This window comes from Acipenser ruthenus, chromosome 56 (assembly GCF_902713425.1).
Source record: "Acipenser ruthenus chromosome 56, fAciRut3.2 maternal haplotype, whole genome shotgun sequence".
In the NCBI taxonomy this organism is placed as follows: domain Eukaryota; kingdom Metazoa; phylum Chordata; class Actinopteri; order Acipenseriformes; family Acipenseridae; genus Acipenser; species Acipenser ruthenus.
The window spans coordinates 6,419,597-6,437,096 of NC_081244.1; the positions used below are offsets into that span (position 1 = coordinate 6,419,597).

Sequence of the window (17,500 nt, forward strand, 5' to 3'; positions counted from 1 at the left end):
AAAGTATCCTGTAGTAAAATAAAAAGACGCTTTACACTGAAGGGTCGAAGGTTTCTGGCTGCTTTCACATGTTAATCATGGTTTGTGAAACCAGCCAGAAGTGTGTTCAAACTGCAGCCTCCAGCATCGTCCTCCTTCTCCCCCCCCCCCCACTCAGGGAATTATTACGGGACCCCCCGGCCGGTGCACATCGGAGAGGACAGTCCCCCCATCTCGTACCAGGAGCACCGCAACCTGCTGCAGAAATTCAACACCCGCAGCAAGTCCCTGAGCAACCTGGAGAAAGTGGGAGAGGACGAGGACGGCAGTGAGGAGGGAGACTCGGGGCTGTCTGGTGAGCAACACAGTGCAATACAGAGCAGTACAATACAGTACAATACAGGACAGTACAGGACAGTACAATACAGGACAATACAGTACAATACAGGACAGTACAGGACAGTACAATACAGGACAATACAGTACAATACAGGACAGTACAATACAGGACAGTACAATACAGGACAGTACAATCCAGGACAGTACAATACAGGACAATACAGGACAGTACAATACAGTACGATAGAATACAGTACAAATCAGTACAGTACAGGATAGTACAATACAGGACAGTACAATACAGTACGATACAATACAGTACATGACTTGGGATGGAGTTCCAAAGGCAGGGAGCAGAAGCTGTCCCGTCTGATTGAACTGTTTCCAGGGGTCCATCGGGTGTGTGCAGATACCGCGTCTCAGAGGAGGGCGCTGCAGTTGCTTGCTTAACGTCAGGGCATTATGAATGAGCAATGCCAGGTGCATCTCAGTGTGTGTAAAACACCACAGCACAGTACAGTGCTGCACGTGTACGTGTGCAAAACACCAGGGACAGTTATTGCAAAACAAAGCACTGCAGACAGTATTTGGGCCATTTACAAAACAGCATTCCAAAAACAGTCCTTACAAAGCAATCTGACTTGTTTCAGCTTTCTGAACGGTACAGAAATGATATATGAATCCCCTGTTTTATTTAACATGGGTTAAACAGGGCTGTTAAATGGCTGCACGGTGTACTGGGGGGGTTTTGAAGTTAAGAATCCTTCTCATCCAATCACAGGTGGCTCTGCGGCGAACAACCCCGCCCCCACACCGTCCCCCAGCCAATCTCGTGACTCGAGCGGAGGGGACGGCAGTGCGCTGGAGAACGGGGGCGACCCCCTGCCGGGGAACTGGGAGATGGGGTTCAGCGAGAGCGGGGAGCCCTACTTCATAGAGTAAGAGAGCGACGGGGACTTCCTACAGTACAGCTCTCTGCACTGAGCATTTACTCTGCATACTCCAATATCACACGCCAGTGCCCTTATCAAACTGAACCATAGCGACACCACACCACAATGTGATAGAGCGCAGGGACAGCATGCTGAAGCATAGGCAAGCATTGGAAAGCACAGAGAGGCAAGGTAAAGCATAGGGAAGCATTGTAAAGCACAGAGAGGTCTGGTAAAGCATAGGGAAGCATTGTAAAGCACAGAGAGGTCTGGTAAAGCATAGGGAAGCATTGTAAAGCACAGAGAGGTCTGGTAAAGCATAGGGAAGCATTGTGAAGCACAGAGAGGTCTGGTAAAGCATAGGGAAGCATTGTAAAGCACAGAGAGGTCTGGTAAAGCATAGGGAAGCATTGTAAAGCACAGAGAGGTCTGGTAAAGCATAGGGAAGCATTGTAAAGCACAGAGAGGTCTGGTAAAGCATAGGGAAGCATTGTAAAGCACAGAGACATATTAAGTAATATTAATAAACAAACCAGGCTAAATTCACTCTTATAAAAGTGTCCCAGGGCTCCCGAGTGGCACATCCAGTAAAGGCGCTCCGCGTGGTGCAGGATGCACCCTATAGCCTGGAGGTCACCGGTTCGAGTCCAGTCTATTCCATGCCACCGTGGACTGGAGCTCCCATGGGGGCGGCGCACAATTGGCAGAGCGCTGCCCGGGGGGGTTTAGGTGGGCCAGAGTGTCCTCGGCTCACCGCACACCAGCGACCCCCTGTGATCTGGCCAGGTGCCTGCGGGCTTGCCTGTAAGCTGCCCTGAGCCGCTGAGTCATGTAGTAAAATCACACTGAAATCATGCTGAAGCCCACTTTTAGATTTATTTTCTGTTTGTTTGTTTTTTTCAGTCACAACAGCAAGACAACCACCTGGCTGGATCCCAGAACACAGACCAAGGAGACGCTGAACAAGACGGAAAGTAAGAAAGCCCGGGGGTGCGGGACAGGGCAGACCCAACAGGACCCAAAGCCTGTTTCAATACCAGCTCTTTACATGGCTGTGGGTGTCAATTCCTGTATACAATTCCAGTTCCTTTTTAAAAGCAGTTCCCAATTCCTTCAAAGCAATTGCAATTGTAATTTATGTTTTAGAGACATGGGGCCACACTGTATATCACTGACGCTCTTGTTCTGTGTGTCCTCTCCTGTCCTCATCTCCTCTCCTCTCATATCATCTCCTATCGTCTCGTCTCCTCTCTCCTCTCCTCTCCTCTCATCCCATCTCCTCTCTCCTCTCCTCTCCTCTCATCTCATCTCCTCTCTGCTTATCTCCTCTCATCTCCTCTCATCTCCTCTGTCCTCTCCTCTCCTGTCCTCATCTCCTCTCATCTCATCTCATCCTCTTCTCGTCTCCTCTCTCCTCTCCTCTCCTCTCATCCCGTCTCCTCTCTCCTCTCCTCTCATCTCATCTCCTCTCCGCTCATCTCCTCCCATCTCCTCTCATCTCCTCTGTCCTCTCCTCTCCTGTCCTCATCTCCTGTCCTCTCATCTCATCTCCTCTCCGCTCGTCTCCTCTCTCCTGTCCTCTTCTCTCCTGTCATCATCTCCTCTCCTCTCTCATCTCCTCTCCTCTCGTCTCCTCTCCTCTCTCATCTCCTCTCCTCTCGTCTCCTCTTCTCTCTCATCTCCTCTCCTCTCTCATCTCCTTTCCTCTTTCATCTCCTCTCCTCTCTCATCTCCTCTCCTCTCATCTCCTCTCCTCTCTCATCTCCTCTCCTCTCCTCAGAGATGTCTATGTTCACTGATAAGCCGTCGGAGCTGAAAGGGTACTCCGTCCACACACGCCTCTCCAAGGGGCCCCGAGGATTCGGGTTCAACATCGTGGGGGGCAGCCGGCCCCAGGAGTTCCTGCAGGTGTACAGTGTGACCCCTGGGGGCCCCGCAGCCTTGCGCACAGGTACCCCAAAACTGGAGTCTTTCTCAGTGTCTTATCGTCTTATCCCCCAAGTTTACCCACAGTAAAAGCACAGCAAAGTGTAATAAAGCATAACACATTGTACATTACAGAGAGGTCTGGTAAAGCATAGGGAAGCATTGTAAAGCACAGAGAGGTCTGAGAAAGCATAGGGAAGCGTTGTAAAGCACAGAGAGGTCTGGTAAAGCATAGGGAAGCATTGTAAAGCATGGTAAAGCATATTAAAAAACACACCATGGTAAACTATCCCTTATAAAAGTGCCCCACAGTAAAAGCATTTAAAAGTAGGACACACGCTTAGCAAATCTGGACAGTTATATTTTATTCTTTTTAAAACTAAAAAACCTTTTCTCCGATTTGTGGTATTATGTCTGCAATTAGATTAGATTTGATTTTATTTATTTAAATTTGTTCTAATGCACTGCACGTTGGCTTTAATGCTTTTGCATTCTGTTCACTAGGGGCAGCAGCGTGCCTGTTGAGCATGGCTTTGCAAGGATGCTAGGATGGGCCAGTCGCATGCAAACATACCTCATTGTGCATTTCCATTGCGACCATTCACAAAGTGTACCAGAGAAAAGAGCCGCAATATACTCATTTAAATATATCTTAAAAAGATCTCCAGCATTATACACTGAGAGAGTCGTGCGACATGGTTTGAATAAATAGCAGGAGTTGAGCTGTGGTGTGCAGCTGCATAGGGAGCCCGAAGGATAACGGCCATACATGCAAGAATTAAAATAACAGAAAGGTAATGCTGTTTATATATAAAAATGAAAGGCAGTTTAATCCCATCAGATTCTATAGTGGGACCCCCACCTTCACCCCCCCCCCCAAATAAAGAATGTGTTTCTATCAAAAAACTTTGCATAGTCCTACAGTAGCATCCCCTCACTAAACCAGATATGTTTGTCCAGGATTAGGAGTTGTCAGGTTTAAATACAATGCAATAATGTATTTGTAATGTAAATAACACTGATGTGTTTTGGGCAGGCTAGACATTACATTATGTAGAAATATCAATCTCTCGGAGCCAGCTGGAGGGGTCAGTGCCGATGTGTGCAGTCTGTCTCCCAACACGCTGGGGAAACCAGAACTGTCACAGAAATTTCTTTTCAAATTTGTTTCCTGCTTTTTCGGAAAATTAGGTACTTGGGTGTTCGCCTCAAAAATGCATGAGAAAAAGCGGACTGGGAAATGCCAGAAACAGTTGTGACTTTAAAACATGCTTTCAAAAGCTCTTAACAGATTGGCGCAATTGCCGGCAGCTTTAGTACATCTCGTTATGATATTTGAGAACCTCATTTATGCGATCTCCGCCTCCTTTTTGCGAATTTATGCAGGAATGCTCATAATCGACCGGACATATTATCAAGAACAAGCAGTGTTTTCCCTTCATCACTTGAAGCTCAGGCTGCCCTGCAGAGCTTGTAAAGTGAGAGGGATCAGCGAGGATTAATGCCTGATTAAATTCAGATCTCTCTCTCCCCTAAACCAGCAGGCATTAGTGGTAATCCTGGTATCATGATACAAGTGTAGTATGCACTGTGACAGCCTGTGTGTCTGTCTTCTCACATCAGCCATGAGGACGAACCTCTGTTTGCACGCTGTATTGAAACTGCATTGAGTGACAGGACCCAGAGGTCAGATGGGCTGCATTTACTTCTGTACTGTACTTACAGATCTCTTGTAGAAGTGTCCCACAGTAAAAGCGCAGCACAGTGTAATAAAGCAAGGTCTGGTAAAGCATAGGGAAGCATTGTAAAGCACAGAGAGGTCTGGTAAAGCATAGGGAAGCATTGTAAAGCACAGAGAGGTCTGGTAAAGCATAGGGAAGCATTGTAAAGCACAGAGAGGTATGATAAAGCATAGGGAAGCATTGTAAAGCACAGAGAGGTCTGGTAAAGCATAGGGAAGCATTGTAAAGCACAGAGAGGTCTGGTAAAGCATAGGGAAGCATTGTAAAGCACAGAGAGGTCTGGTAAAGCATAGGGAAGCATTGTAAAGCACAGAGAGGTATGATAAAGCATAGGGAAGCATTGTAAAGCACAGAGAGGTATGGTAAAGCATAGGGAAGCACTGAACCCCAGCACTGGGTGCAGTAGCAGCAGGGCTAGTGTGAGTTTCTAACCCTGCTCAATGTAACCTCTGTACTATTCCCTGCTCCCCCACAGCTGATATTCTGGTCTTTGTCAATGACACCTGCGTTCTGGGAATGTCCCACAAGGGGGCAGTAGAAATGCTCAAGTCTGTGCCTGCCAGCCACAGTGTTGATCTCGTTCTAAGAAGGGGGTACCCCATGCTCTATAACCCAGACGGCTGCCCCAAGCTCAAAGTTGACTCCCCGGTGATCAACGAACCCCCACAGGACGAAGCTGGCAACACCAACGGGTACCCCAGCATTCCCAGTGTTTCCAGCAACGGAGTGCAGGATGCCAGCAGCCCGAACGCAAACCAGCCGTCGCCCAACCTAGCCATCAACCGCCTGCCGGCCTCCCACAGCGCCCTCGATCTCTCTTCAATACGCAACCAGAGGTAAGATCATCCCCTCACCATCAAGCACACAGGCGTCTGGACTCCAGTGCCTTCATTCATCAGTGTGACAGAGCTGAAACTAGAGGAGACCGAGTCAAGCAGACCAGTGTCTGGACTCCAGTGCCTTCATCAGTGTGATTGAAACTAAACTGAGTCAAGCAGACCAGCGTTTGGGCTCCAGTGCCTTCATCAGTGTGATTGAAACTAAACTGAGTCAAGCAGACCAGCGTTTGGGCTCTAGTGCCTTCATCAGTGTTATTGAAACTAGAAGAGACCGAGTCAAGCAGACCAGCGTTTGGGCTCCAGTGCCTTCATCAGTGTTATTGAAACTAGAAGAGACAAGCAGACCAGAGTTTCAGCTCATGACTGTTTTTGTACTGTCGATACTGTGGGAGTTTGAAGATGATTGAGTGTTATTTTATAGTGACCAGTTCCTCTTTTGAACAGAGGTATTTAAGTCAGTTTGTTATTTATTGTACCGGTGATTGTGTTTGTGCTCAGGGTTTGACTTTCACCTGACTTTCAAGGGGAAACATTAACATTCTTTAAAAAAAAAAAAGATATGTGTATTTACACGGTTAACAGAGCTTGAAACTCACAGTACGGGGTTTCAGAACTAATTTCATTTAATGATATTATTTAAAGTGATCAGCTCTTTAAAAGGGCTAGTGCGAGTTTGAAGAACTGATTGAAACGGGCAGTCATGAATTATACAGCAGCTTGCCTTTCTAAGCAGTGAAATAGTTTCGGTGTCACGACACACTTGGATTGTTGCAGTCGTTTTAACGAGGAATTGAATAAACACACGTTTGGCCGTTTGCTTGCATGCGTTACCTTGCATTACACCTTTCGAGAACGGGGGTGCCCCCCGAGGGTCTCCCCTGATAAAGGCACGGCCGCGTGGCGTGCAGGGGGAGTCACACAGGAGAGCACAGGGGTCCCCGAGGGTCTCCCCTGGTAAAGGCACGGCCGCGTGGCGTGCAGGGGGAGTCACACAGGAGAGCACAGGGGTCCCCGAGGGTCTCCCCTGGTAAAGGCACGGCCGCGTGGCATGCAGGGGGAGTCACACAGTCAGGGGAGCTCAGGGGTCCCCAAGGGTCTCCCCTGGTAAAGGCACAGCCGTGTGGCGTGCAGGGGGAGTCACATGTCACACAGTCAGTAGAGCGCAGGGGTCCCCGAGGGTCTCCCCTGGTAAAGGAACGGCCGTGTGGCGTGCAGGGGGAGTCACAGAGTCAGGGGAGCGCAGGGGTCCTCGGGGGTCTCCCCTGGTAAAGGCACGGGCGTGTGGCGTGCAGGGGGAGTCACACAAGAGAGTGCAGGGGTCTTAGAGGGTCTCCCCTGGTAAAGGAATGGCCGTGTGGCGTGCAGGGGGAGTCACACAAGAGAGCACAGGGGTCCCCGAGGGTCTCCCCTGGTAAAGGCACGGCCGCGTGGCATGCAGGGGGAGTCACATGTCACACAGTCAGTAGAGCGCAGGGGTCCCCGAGGGTCTCCCCTGGTAAAGGCACGGCCGTGTGGCGTGCAGGGGGAGTCACACAGTCACCTTTGTGGTGATATATTAAAAAGGGGGTTTGATTGCACATCAATACCTGTTGGTTTGTTTTTCCTCCCAATAGGACTGCAGCAATGGGCAACCTCAACAACAACTCGGCACTGCCTGGATTTGACAACAGCAGCAGCAAACTCAACCTGAATCTCATGGACCCGATCCCCCTCAAACCAGAGACAGGAGGGGGAGGGACAGCAGGAGCGACCCCAGCCTCGAGAACAGATTGTGGGGCATTAAAACAGCAGCCGGTCCCTCCCTTGCATCCAACAACAGAAGCGGAACACAGAACGGACTGCGGGTTCCACAGTTGCCCGGGCAACACCAATCAAGGCTCGGCTGCCCAGGCTGGGGTTCCGGAAGTGGGCGGGGAGTACATCCCGGTGCCGGTTGGGCGCAGCGAGCAGGGGGCGGGATTCACGGTGGGAGGGGGCGGGCCGGGGGGCGGGCTGGCGGTGGTGAAGAGGGTGCTGGACAGGAGGCAGTGCCCGGCCCTGGAGCCGGGAGACGCCATCGTGAAGGTGAACGGGGCCAGTGTGCAGAGTCTGAGCTTCCCACAGCTGGAGAAGGTGCTGCAGGAGCACATCAGGCAAGGGGACGTGGTGCTGCTGGTGTACAGAGAGGGTAAGGGGGGAGGATGAGGGGGGGGGGGAGGGCACAAATCAGGGATGGGAATCGGACTCCTATTGCACAGCAGTGTCACCCATTCCAGGTTTTACTACCAGCTTGATCAGCCTCAGTGTGTCTAGCTAACAAGCTCAGGTGTGTAAACTCACAGTGAAACCAGGAATGGAGTAACCCACTCTGCAGTCTTATTTCCATCCCTGCAAAACTGCAAATGGTTTCATGTTCTCTTTCCCTCCCCCCACCCCCACCAGCCTCTCTGCGATCAACTCTCTCTCCAGGCTCGTCCCAGAACGGCTCCCAGTTAAACCAGTTCCCAACCCCTCCAAACCAGCTGTCGGTGCCCAGGACCCCCAGCTCCAAAGACCCCGGCCAGGGTACAAACAGCACGGGCTCCAGTGGAAATCTGACTGGACTGAACAAGCAGCCTGACAGCCTGGACAAGCGACCCCCAATCCCAGAGCCCGCACTGGGGTTCAAGAAAGACCTCGTGAAGAGCACCAGCTTTCTCGAACCGGTTCCTGTGACTTTGACCCTGGAGCCCCGCGACTGGCTGAACGCGGGGGGCGCCACAGGAAGTGCAGAGCTGGGGCAGGAAGCCGTGAAGGAGACGTCCCCGCGGGGCGTGGAGGTGGAGCTGAGGAGGCGCCCGGACGAGGGGTTCGGGTTTGTGTTTGTGACGGAGCGCGACGGCAAAGGTGAGAACCCCATCACAGCATTCAAAAAAACACATATGGGTCTGAGGAGCTCAGTGGTTAGAGAAAGAAAGCGCTGGGCTGCAGTGTGGAAGGCAGCGGGTTTGAGGAGCTCAGTGGTTAGAGAAAGAAAGCGCTGGGCTGCAGTGTGGAAGGCAGCGGGTTTGAGGAGCTCAGTGGTTAGATAAAGAAAGCGCTGGGCTGCAGTGTGGAAGGCAGCGGGTTTGAGGAGCTCAGTGGTTAGATAAAGAAAGCGCTGGGCTGCAGTGTGTAAGGCAGCGGGTTTGAGGAGCTCAGTGGTTAGATAAAGAAAGCGCTGGGCTGCAGTGTGGAAGGCAGCGGGTTTGAGGAGCTCAGTGGTTAGATAAAGAAAGCGCTGGGCTGCAGTGTGGAAGGCAGCGGGTTTGAGGAGCTCAGTGGTTAGATAAAGAAAGCGCTGGGCTGCAGTGTGGAAGGCAGCAGGTTTGAGGAGCTCAGTGGTTAGATAAAGAAAGCGCTGGGCTGCAGTGTGGAAGGCAGCGGGTTTGAGGAGCTCAGTGGTTAGATAAAGAAAGCGCTGGGCTGCAGTGTGGAAGGCAGCGGGTTTGAGGAGCTCAGTGGTTAGATAAAGAAAGCGCTGGGCTGCAGTGTGGAAGGCAGCGGGTTTGAGGAGCTCAGTGGTTAGAGAAAGGAGAGTTGCCAGAAAGTGAAATTTGAGGTTTTGCTCTTTCTCTTGAGTCTCTGTTCCGCTTCCCTGCTCTGCTTCTCCTGAATGAGTTTCAGTGACCTTGAACTGACATTGAGACCTTCATTGAACTGCAGTGCAGGACACCCAGAGTAACAAGTCCCAGAGCAAAGCACAGCAAAGTGGGATACAGCGCAGTGGAAGCATAGGGAAGCATTGTAAAGCACAGAGGGGTCTGGTAAAGCATAGGGAAGCATTGTAAAGCACAGAGAGGTGTGGTAAAGCATAGGGAAGCATTGCAAAGCACAGAGGGGTCTGGTAAAGCATAGGGAAGCATTGTAAAGCACAGAGAGGTCTGGTAAAGCATAGGGAAGCATTGCAAAGCACAGAGGGGTCTGGTAAAGCATAGGGAAGCATTGTAAAGCACAGAGAGGTCTGGTAAAGCATAGGGAAGCATTGTAAAGCACAGAGAGGTCTGGTAAAGCATAGGGAAGCATTGTAAAGCACTGTGGTAAACGCATGGGTACACTTTTTCCAGGGTTATGCAGTTCTCTACCCAGCAACCAATCGGTTAAACATTTTCACTCAGCTCCCAGCTCTCCCTCCCCCTCTCTTTCCCTCAGCTGCTCTCTCTCTGCCTGCCTCCCCCTCCTCCCTCTCTCTCTCTCTCTCTCTCTCTCTCTCTGCCTGCCTCCCCCTCCTCCCTCTCTCTCTCTCTCTCTCTCTCTCTCTCTCTCTGCCTGCCTCCCCCTCCTCTCTCTCTCTCTCTCTCTCTCTCTCTCTCTCTCTCTCTCTCTCTCTCTCTGAATCTCACAGAGTTGTGGGATGCTGTGCTCTCTAGATTAGTAGAATTGACTCTTTAGTGAAGTCGTGATTTAGGATTTAAAATAACAGCAGAAGAGAAGCAGCAGCAGGAGGAGAGCTAGAGAGAGGAAGAGGAGAAAACAAGCAAGAGACTCCGCTTTCACGTCTGAAGTCATGTTGGAGAGGCTGCAATCGGCACTTAAAACCGTGACGGATTTCAAGCGTGAGGATTTACAACACTTTTCTCTTCTATATATCTTTATATATATACACAGAGAGAGAGAGAGATTGATTTATGCATTTATATATATAAAGGATATTTCATACTTTATGAAATGTTTTATATATTTTTTAGTTATTTTTTCTATAAAATGAACTATTGTTATTATTTATTTATTTATTTATTAGCAGAAGCCCTTATCCAGGGCGACTTACAGTTGTTTCAAAATATCACGTTACAGGTAAGAGCAGTTATAAAACACAATAAAATCAGCAGCAAAAAAATCAAACTCAAATAGGAGGAAAATAAACAATACAGAAAATAATGACATGCAAGAGCGAGTCTGACTGAGAGCCGTTCACAATATTAAAAATATTTGCTTCTAGGATAGTCTGGAGGTATCTCTGAATCGGATGCGAGCAGCGATAGGGAGCCAGTGCAGAGAGCAGACCCCGAGGTTCTTGGAGGATGAGGAGGGAGAGAGGGTGGTGGATTCAAAAGATAGAGAGATCAGCGCTGGGGGAGGAAGAGGGGGAAGAAAAGGAGGTCTGACTCGGAGAGCTTGAGTTTGAGGTGATGCGAGTGCGTCCGGTAATCTGGCTGCTGAATTGTGTGTTTGGTTGAAGCAGGTTTGTTGTTGTTTCCAGGGTGAATGTTTAACGGAACGTGGCTCACAGGGGAAATCTTTTGTTGCTGGAAAGAAACCTTTGAGTTTGTCGCACTTTTTTTTTTTTTTTTTCCTTCTCCTGTGTTTTACGACACCTCCAGACAGACCACGAGTAAAATCATAGCAGTGAAAGCATGGTACAGCTTTAATGCGTCCCTATGCTTCACCAGACCTCTCTGTGCTTTACAATGCTTCCCTATGCTTTACCACACCTCTCTGTGCTTTACAATGCTTCCCTATGCTTTACCAGACCTCTCTGTGCTTTACAATGCTTCCCTGTGCTTTACCAGACCTCTCTGTGCTTTACAATGCTTCCCTATGCTTTACCAGACCTCTCTGTGCTTTACAATGCTTCCCTATGCTTTACCAGACCTCTCTGTGCTTTACAATGCTTCCCTATGCTTTACCAGACCTCTCTGTGCTTTACAATGCTTCCCTATGCTTTACCAGACCTCTCTGTGCTTTACAATGCTTCCCTATGCTTTACCAGACCTCTCTGTGCTTTACAATGCTTCCCTATGCTTTACCAGACCTCTCTGTGCTTTACAATGCTTCCCTATGCTTTGCCAGACCTCTCTGTGCTTTACAATGCTTCCCTATGCTTTGCCAGACCTCTCTGTGCTTTACAATGCTTCCCTGTGCTTTACCAGACCTCTCTGTGCTTTACAATGCTTCCCTATGCTTTACCAGACCTCTCTGTGCTTTACCATGCCTCTCTGTGCTTTACCAGACCTCTCTGTGCTTTACAATGCTTCCCTATGCTTTACCAGACCTCTCTGTGCTTTACAATGCTTCCCTATGCTTTACCAGACCTCTCTGTGCTTTACAATGCTTCCCTATGCTTTGCCAGACCTCTCTGTGCTTTACAATGCTTCCCTATGCTTTGCCAGACCTCTCTGTGCTTTACAATGCTTCCCTGTGCTTTACCAGACCTCTCTGTGCTTTACAATGCTTCCCTATGCTTTACCAGACCTCTCTGTGCTTTACCATGCCTCTCTGTGCTTTACCAGACCTCTCTGTGCTTTACAATGCTTCCCTATGCTTTACCAGACCTCTCTGTGCTTTACAATCCTTCCCTATGCTTTACCACACCTCTCTGTGCTTTACAATGCTTCCCTATGCTTTACCAGACCTCTCTGTGCTTTACAATGCTTCCCTGTGCTTTTGCACGCTTCAGTACACTTTGCTGTGATTTGACTATGGGACACTTATATAAGGGTTTGTTCTTGCAGCACAGAATCCCAGGCAGGCTCTACACCAGTACAGTACATCTGTTAGATGATTATTTTTGTTATCTCGCGTGAATGAGCCTCGTTAGAGTAACGATTGTTGCAGTTTGGGGCACACAGAGCATGCACCCCCCCACTCTGAAACACATTATTCTCACTGCTTGTTGGGAAATAGGTCAAAGAAGCTTACAAAAGCTGCTCTGTGCTCGAATGGGAGTGCAAATATTGATCTTACAGCAGCAGAGAAGATAATGCTGTTAGGCAAGCAGAGAGACTGTATTTCATTTTAACAAGTGAACACACACTGCATAGAGTCGCCTGATTTCTTTAAAAACATCTTCAACGGAAAAGACATCAGCTGCATCAAACAAACTATTTCTGTTAAAAAATAAATAAAACATCCAGCCCTATGCATTGTTATCCAAACCCTCCTCTGCTTGTCTGTGTGTGCTGCTTGAGTTTCTAGAAGAGACCGAGTCAAGCAGACCAGCGTTTGGGCTCCAGTGCCTTCATCAGTGTGATTGAAACTAGAAGAGACCGAGTCAAGCAGACCAGCGTTTGGGCTCCAGTGCCTTCATCAGTGTGATTGAAACTAGAAGAGACCGAGTCAAGCAGACCAGCGTTTGGGCTCCAGTGCCTTCATCAGTGTGATTGAATAGAGATTTGGTGGGGACCCCACAGTTATGCAGAATTGTACAGAATGCCAGTTTGTAGTTTGGACAGGTTTTCTGTATTGAAACAGCGAGCTCCCTAAAGCTGACATTATCATCTTGAGAAGCTAAAATGTTACAGGGAGGAAGGTTCTGATCAAAATTTAATGAGCGCATCAATTTCTGTATGAATTCCTTTTTTTGGTCCATGTTTAATGGTCCAGTCATTAGGCGGAGAGTGATGTCACCCCCGTACTGTCAGGAGTTTTATTCAGATGATGCCGAAGGCTTCTCTGTTTTTTTCTTTATTTTTTGGCCAAAAGTTTGGCATTAACTACAATTATAGGATTGAGACATAATAAAAAATATATATACATATATTTGAACCTAATTTAGATCTTTTATTGAACACCATGTAATCAAAGAAACTACAAAACGATATCGCAAAAGAAAAAAATAATTATAATAAATACATTTTAAAAAGTCTAGCGGAAGCCATAATAGCAGTACAGTAGAATTTCATGTTACATTCTTTCCATTTTTGTCAGTTTTTCATTAACTATCGCTACATGGAACAAAGCGGTGTGTAAGTCAATATGTTAACATAAAATTATTCAGCAGGTTTCATTCAACTTTATGAAGCAACATTAGTTGATTCTATAGGGTGATGCAAAACCTTTGGCCACAGCTGTAGGTTTACTAATAGGAGTTATTCATGACTTGTATAAAAATCAAGAACTTGGCTTCTGATCATGCAAGCCAGATACATGCAAAAAAATGTAAGTGTGGCATTCAGCTGAGTAATGTATGAACAGTGCCCCCCCCCCATAGTAACAACACAGTACAGTGAAAGCATGGGGTGTGGTAAAGCATAGGGAAGCATTGTAAAGCACAGAGAGGTCTGGTAAAGCATAAGGAAGCATTGTAAAGCACAGAGAGGTCTGGTAAAGCATAGGGAAGCATTGTAAAGCACAGAGAGGTCTGGTAAAGCATAGGGAAGCATTGTAAAGCACACAGAGGTTTGGTGAAGAAGCTGTCTGATTTCCTGTTCTTGTCCCCCCCCCAGCGAGCTCGCTCCTCCCTCACAAGATCTCTCAGATTCGGAGGGGCAGTCCCGCTGACCGCAGTGGCCGGATCAAGGTGGGCGATCGACTGAAAGCTGTGAACGGTCAGCCGGTCCAGCGCATGCCTCACCGCGACATCGTGGAGCTGTTCAGGAAGGCTGGCAACACCATCCGGCTGCACATCGTCCCACGCAGCAACACCAGTGAGTGCCAGCCAGAGAACAGGGATTGACTGAATACCTGCTGAGAAATGTGTGGCTTTACAGAACTGGTTATAACTGGAGAGTGCGTGTGTGTGTGTGTGTGTGTGTGTCCGTGTGTGTGTGTGTGTGTGTGTCCGTGTGTGTGTGTGTGTGTGTGTGTGTGCGTGTGTGTGTGTGTGTGTGTACCAGCATGCATATAGTTAGATATTTGTATGTGTATATATGTATATATATATATATAGTAAGTATAGTTCTCCCCGAGGGGCCTTTAGTGTCCCGCTGTGAGCCGAGGTCTGCAGTGCAGATTTGTTTTCTGAATCAGTCAAGTAAATTGCAAAATTAATTAAGCTTTAATATTAAATAGTACATGACTGGGGTGGGGTTTTTGAGGCTTTCTCATTTTGTTGAATTTGTTTGGATTTTAGGAAGTCAGAAAACACCGAAAGCGACGTTTTTATGATGATTTTAGTGTTTGCAGCATCTTTTCTTTTGTAGTATATATTTTTTTTTAATTCGTCACAAAATTGATACCCAGACGCGGGTGTGTCCGGAGAGGACAACAGTCAGCGCGACACGAGGAAGAAAAAAAAAACATATCGACCGAAAACAGCGTCACGGGGCAATACTTATATCAATTTTTGGTCATGTGATGAAGTTTTAACCAATTTATAGATAGATAGATAGAAAAAATGTTATTATTATTTCAACACCGCTTCTTTTGCACCCTCTAGTGGCCTGTAGTGACTACTACATCCAAGACTCACTGCTCTGAACTAATATTTCATAAATAAATTCATCATTTCTGTATTTTCCTCACTTTGTCATATATATATATATATATATATATATCCTCCTCAGTCCCTGTATCCATTTAAATGGATGTTTGGTTTTGAAATATAAATTAGAAACTAGGTTTTCAGGTGCTGGAACAGGGTTACGGTACACTCAACTCACACACAAAAAAAAAAAAAAAATTCTGCCACATTTTAGCTCGTTAAGCTTTAATTGTCATTTTAAGACAAATTGAGGAAAATACAGAAATGATGAATTTGGGCAGCAGTGTGGAGTAGTGGTTAGGGATCTGGACTCTTGACCGGAGGGTCGTGGGTTCAATCCCAGGTGGGGGGGACACTGCTGCTGTACCCTTGAGCAAGGAACTTTACCTAGATTGCTCCAGTAAAAACCCAACTGTATAAATGGGGAATTGTATGTAAAAATAATGTGATATCTGTATAATGTAAAATAATGTATAATGTGATATCTTGTAACAATTGTAAGTCGCCCTGGATAAGGGCGTCTGCTAAGAAATAAATAATAATAATAATAATAATTTATTTATGAAATATTAGTTCAGAGCAGTGAGTGTTGGATGTAGTAGCCGCTACAGGCCACTAGAGGGTGCAAAAGAAGCGGTGTTGAAATAATAGTAACAGAGGTAGTTTGATAGCGACAGTTATGGGCTGCACTGATGGGCTGAACAGCCTCCTCTCGTTCAAGATTCTTATGTTCTGATGTCATGGTTTACAGATCCCTCCAGCCTATCACAGACCACAGACATGGAACCAGAGCCCAAAGGGAGAAGAGGCCAAAGGTCAAGGTCAAAGGTCAGGAGGAGGGGGCGGGGTCAGTTGTGTTATTGTGTTTGCTGTACGAACACAAGTGCGTTCTCTCGTGTGCAGGAGAGATGCAGCGAAGAACAGATACAGATCAGATACCATTGAGCACAAAAAATGTGGGAGACAGCAGCTGCCGCACGAACACACACACACACACAGGGACATGGACACACAGGGACATAGACACAGGGACACACAGGGACATGGACACACAGGGACATGGACACACACACACACACGTTAAAACACCACATGAAGCAGGGAACACCGCCACCTCCATGATACATCTCGGTACACCTCTGGTTACAACAGCAAACATCATTTCTAGGACTCCAGCTCTGGTATTCGCGTCTTTGAATGTTGTAAAGGAAGCGAGCTCTAGAGTAGTTCGGTATGATCCTCCAATCCCTGTCTCTCGCTCTCTCTCCCAGGACTCCCAGTACTACAACGTGGAACTGGACAGGGGTCCCACGGGATTCGGGTTCAGTCTGAGGGGGGGCAGCGAGTACAACATGGGCCTGTATGTGCTGGGGCTGATGGAGGGAGGCCCAGCCGCTCGGAGCAAGAGAATACAGGCAAGAGTCTCTCTGTACAGAGCGCAGTGCAATACCCCTCCACTGTACAGAGCGCAGTGCAATACCCCTCCACTGTACAGAGCGCAGTGCAATACCCCTCCACTGTACGGAGCGCAGTGCAATACCCCTCCACTGTACGGAGCGCAGTGCAATACCCCTCCACTGTACGGAGCGCAGCGCAATACCCCTCCACTGTACAGAGCGCAGTGCAATACCCCTCCACTGTACGGAGCGCAGCGCAATACCCCTCCACTGTACGGAGCGCAGTGCAATACCCCTCCACTGTACGGAGCGCAGTGCAATACCCCTCTACTGTACAGAGCGCAGTGCAATACCCCTCTACTGTACAGAGCGCAGTGCAATACCCCTCCACTGTACAGAGCGCAGTGCAATACCCCTCCACTGTACGGAGCGCAGCGCAATACCCCTCCACTGTACAGAGCGCAGTGCAATACCCTTCCACTGTACGGAGCGCAGTGCAATACCCCTCCACTGTACGGAGCGCAGCGCTGTTACCTGAACGAGTCTTGTGCCCTGTGCAGGTGAGTGACCAGCTGGTGGAGATCAATGGGGACAGCACGGCAGGGATGACTCACACCCAGGCTGTGGATCAGATCAGGAGGGGGGGCAGACGGATCCACCTGGTCCTGAAGAAAGGCAACGGATACGTGCCTGACTACAGTAAGCGTCCCGCAGTGAGAAGTGACCAGGCAGACTAACTCTTAGAACAGTGTCCCACAGTAAAAGCACAGCAAAGTGTAATAAAACACAGTGAAAGCACAGCAAAGTGTGGTAAAGCATAGGGAAGCATTGTACAGCACAGAGAGGTGTGGTAAAGCATAGGGAAGCATTGTAAAGCACAGAGAGGTCTGGTAAAGCATAGGGAGGCATTGTAAAGCACAGAGAGGTGTGGTAAAGCATAGGGAAGCATTGTAAAGCACAGAGAGCTGTCAGGCAGACGCAGTGTCACAGCTTTCTCTGCTTTGTAAACATGTAGCTGGCCCCGCCCTTTCGCTCTTCCAGTTTCTCTGTATGGAACTCTTTGCTTTGGTCCTCTTCTGTGCCGGAACATTAACACGTCTGCTTTTTCTGTTCTCTCTCTCTCGTCTCGTTCTTTTCCCTTCTGTTTTTACCTCCTCTCTCCTGCCCCTTCTCTCTGTTTTCTCCCTCCCTTCTTCACCCCTCTCTT

At 48.2% G+C, this 17,500-nt stretch overlaps 1 protein-coding gene across 5 annotated transcripts in view; it reads left to right on the forward strand.

The window, feature by feature from the left end:
* LOC117404242 (membrane-associated guanylate kinase, WW and PDZ domain-containing protein 3) overlaps nt 1–17,500 on the forward strand; it is a 28,528-nt gene that overhangs the window by 8,979 nt on the left and 2,049 nt on the right. For 4 of the 5 annotated variants that reach the window (XM_059017331.1, XM_059017334.1, XM_059017333.1 and 1 more), the window contains 11 exons: nt 158–334; nt 1,100–1,256; nt 2,154–2,224; nt 3,031–3,201; nt 5,394–5,754; nt 7,371–7,924; nt 8,179–8,622; nt 13,920–14,120; nt 15,648–15,724; nt 16,168–16,311; nt 16,854–16,992. In XM_059017331.1, coding sequence (XP_058873314.1) covers nt 158–334; nt 1,100–1,256; nt 2,154–2,224; nt 3,031–3,201; nt 5,394–5,754; nt 7,371–7,924; nt 8,179–8,622; nt 13,920–14,120; nt 15,648–15,724; nt 16,168–16,311; nt 16,854–16,992 — 2,496 coding nt within the window. The remainder of the gene's footprint in view (nt 1–157; nt 335–1,099; nt 1,257–2,153; nt 2,225–3,030; nt 3,202–5,393; nt 5,755–7,370; nt 7,925–8,178; nt 8,623–13,919; nt 14,121–15,647; nt 15,725–16,167; nt 16,312–16,853; nt 16,993–17,500) is intronic. The other variant, XM_059017332.1, reaches the window with a different exon arrangement.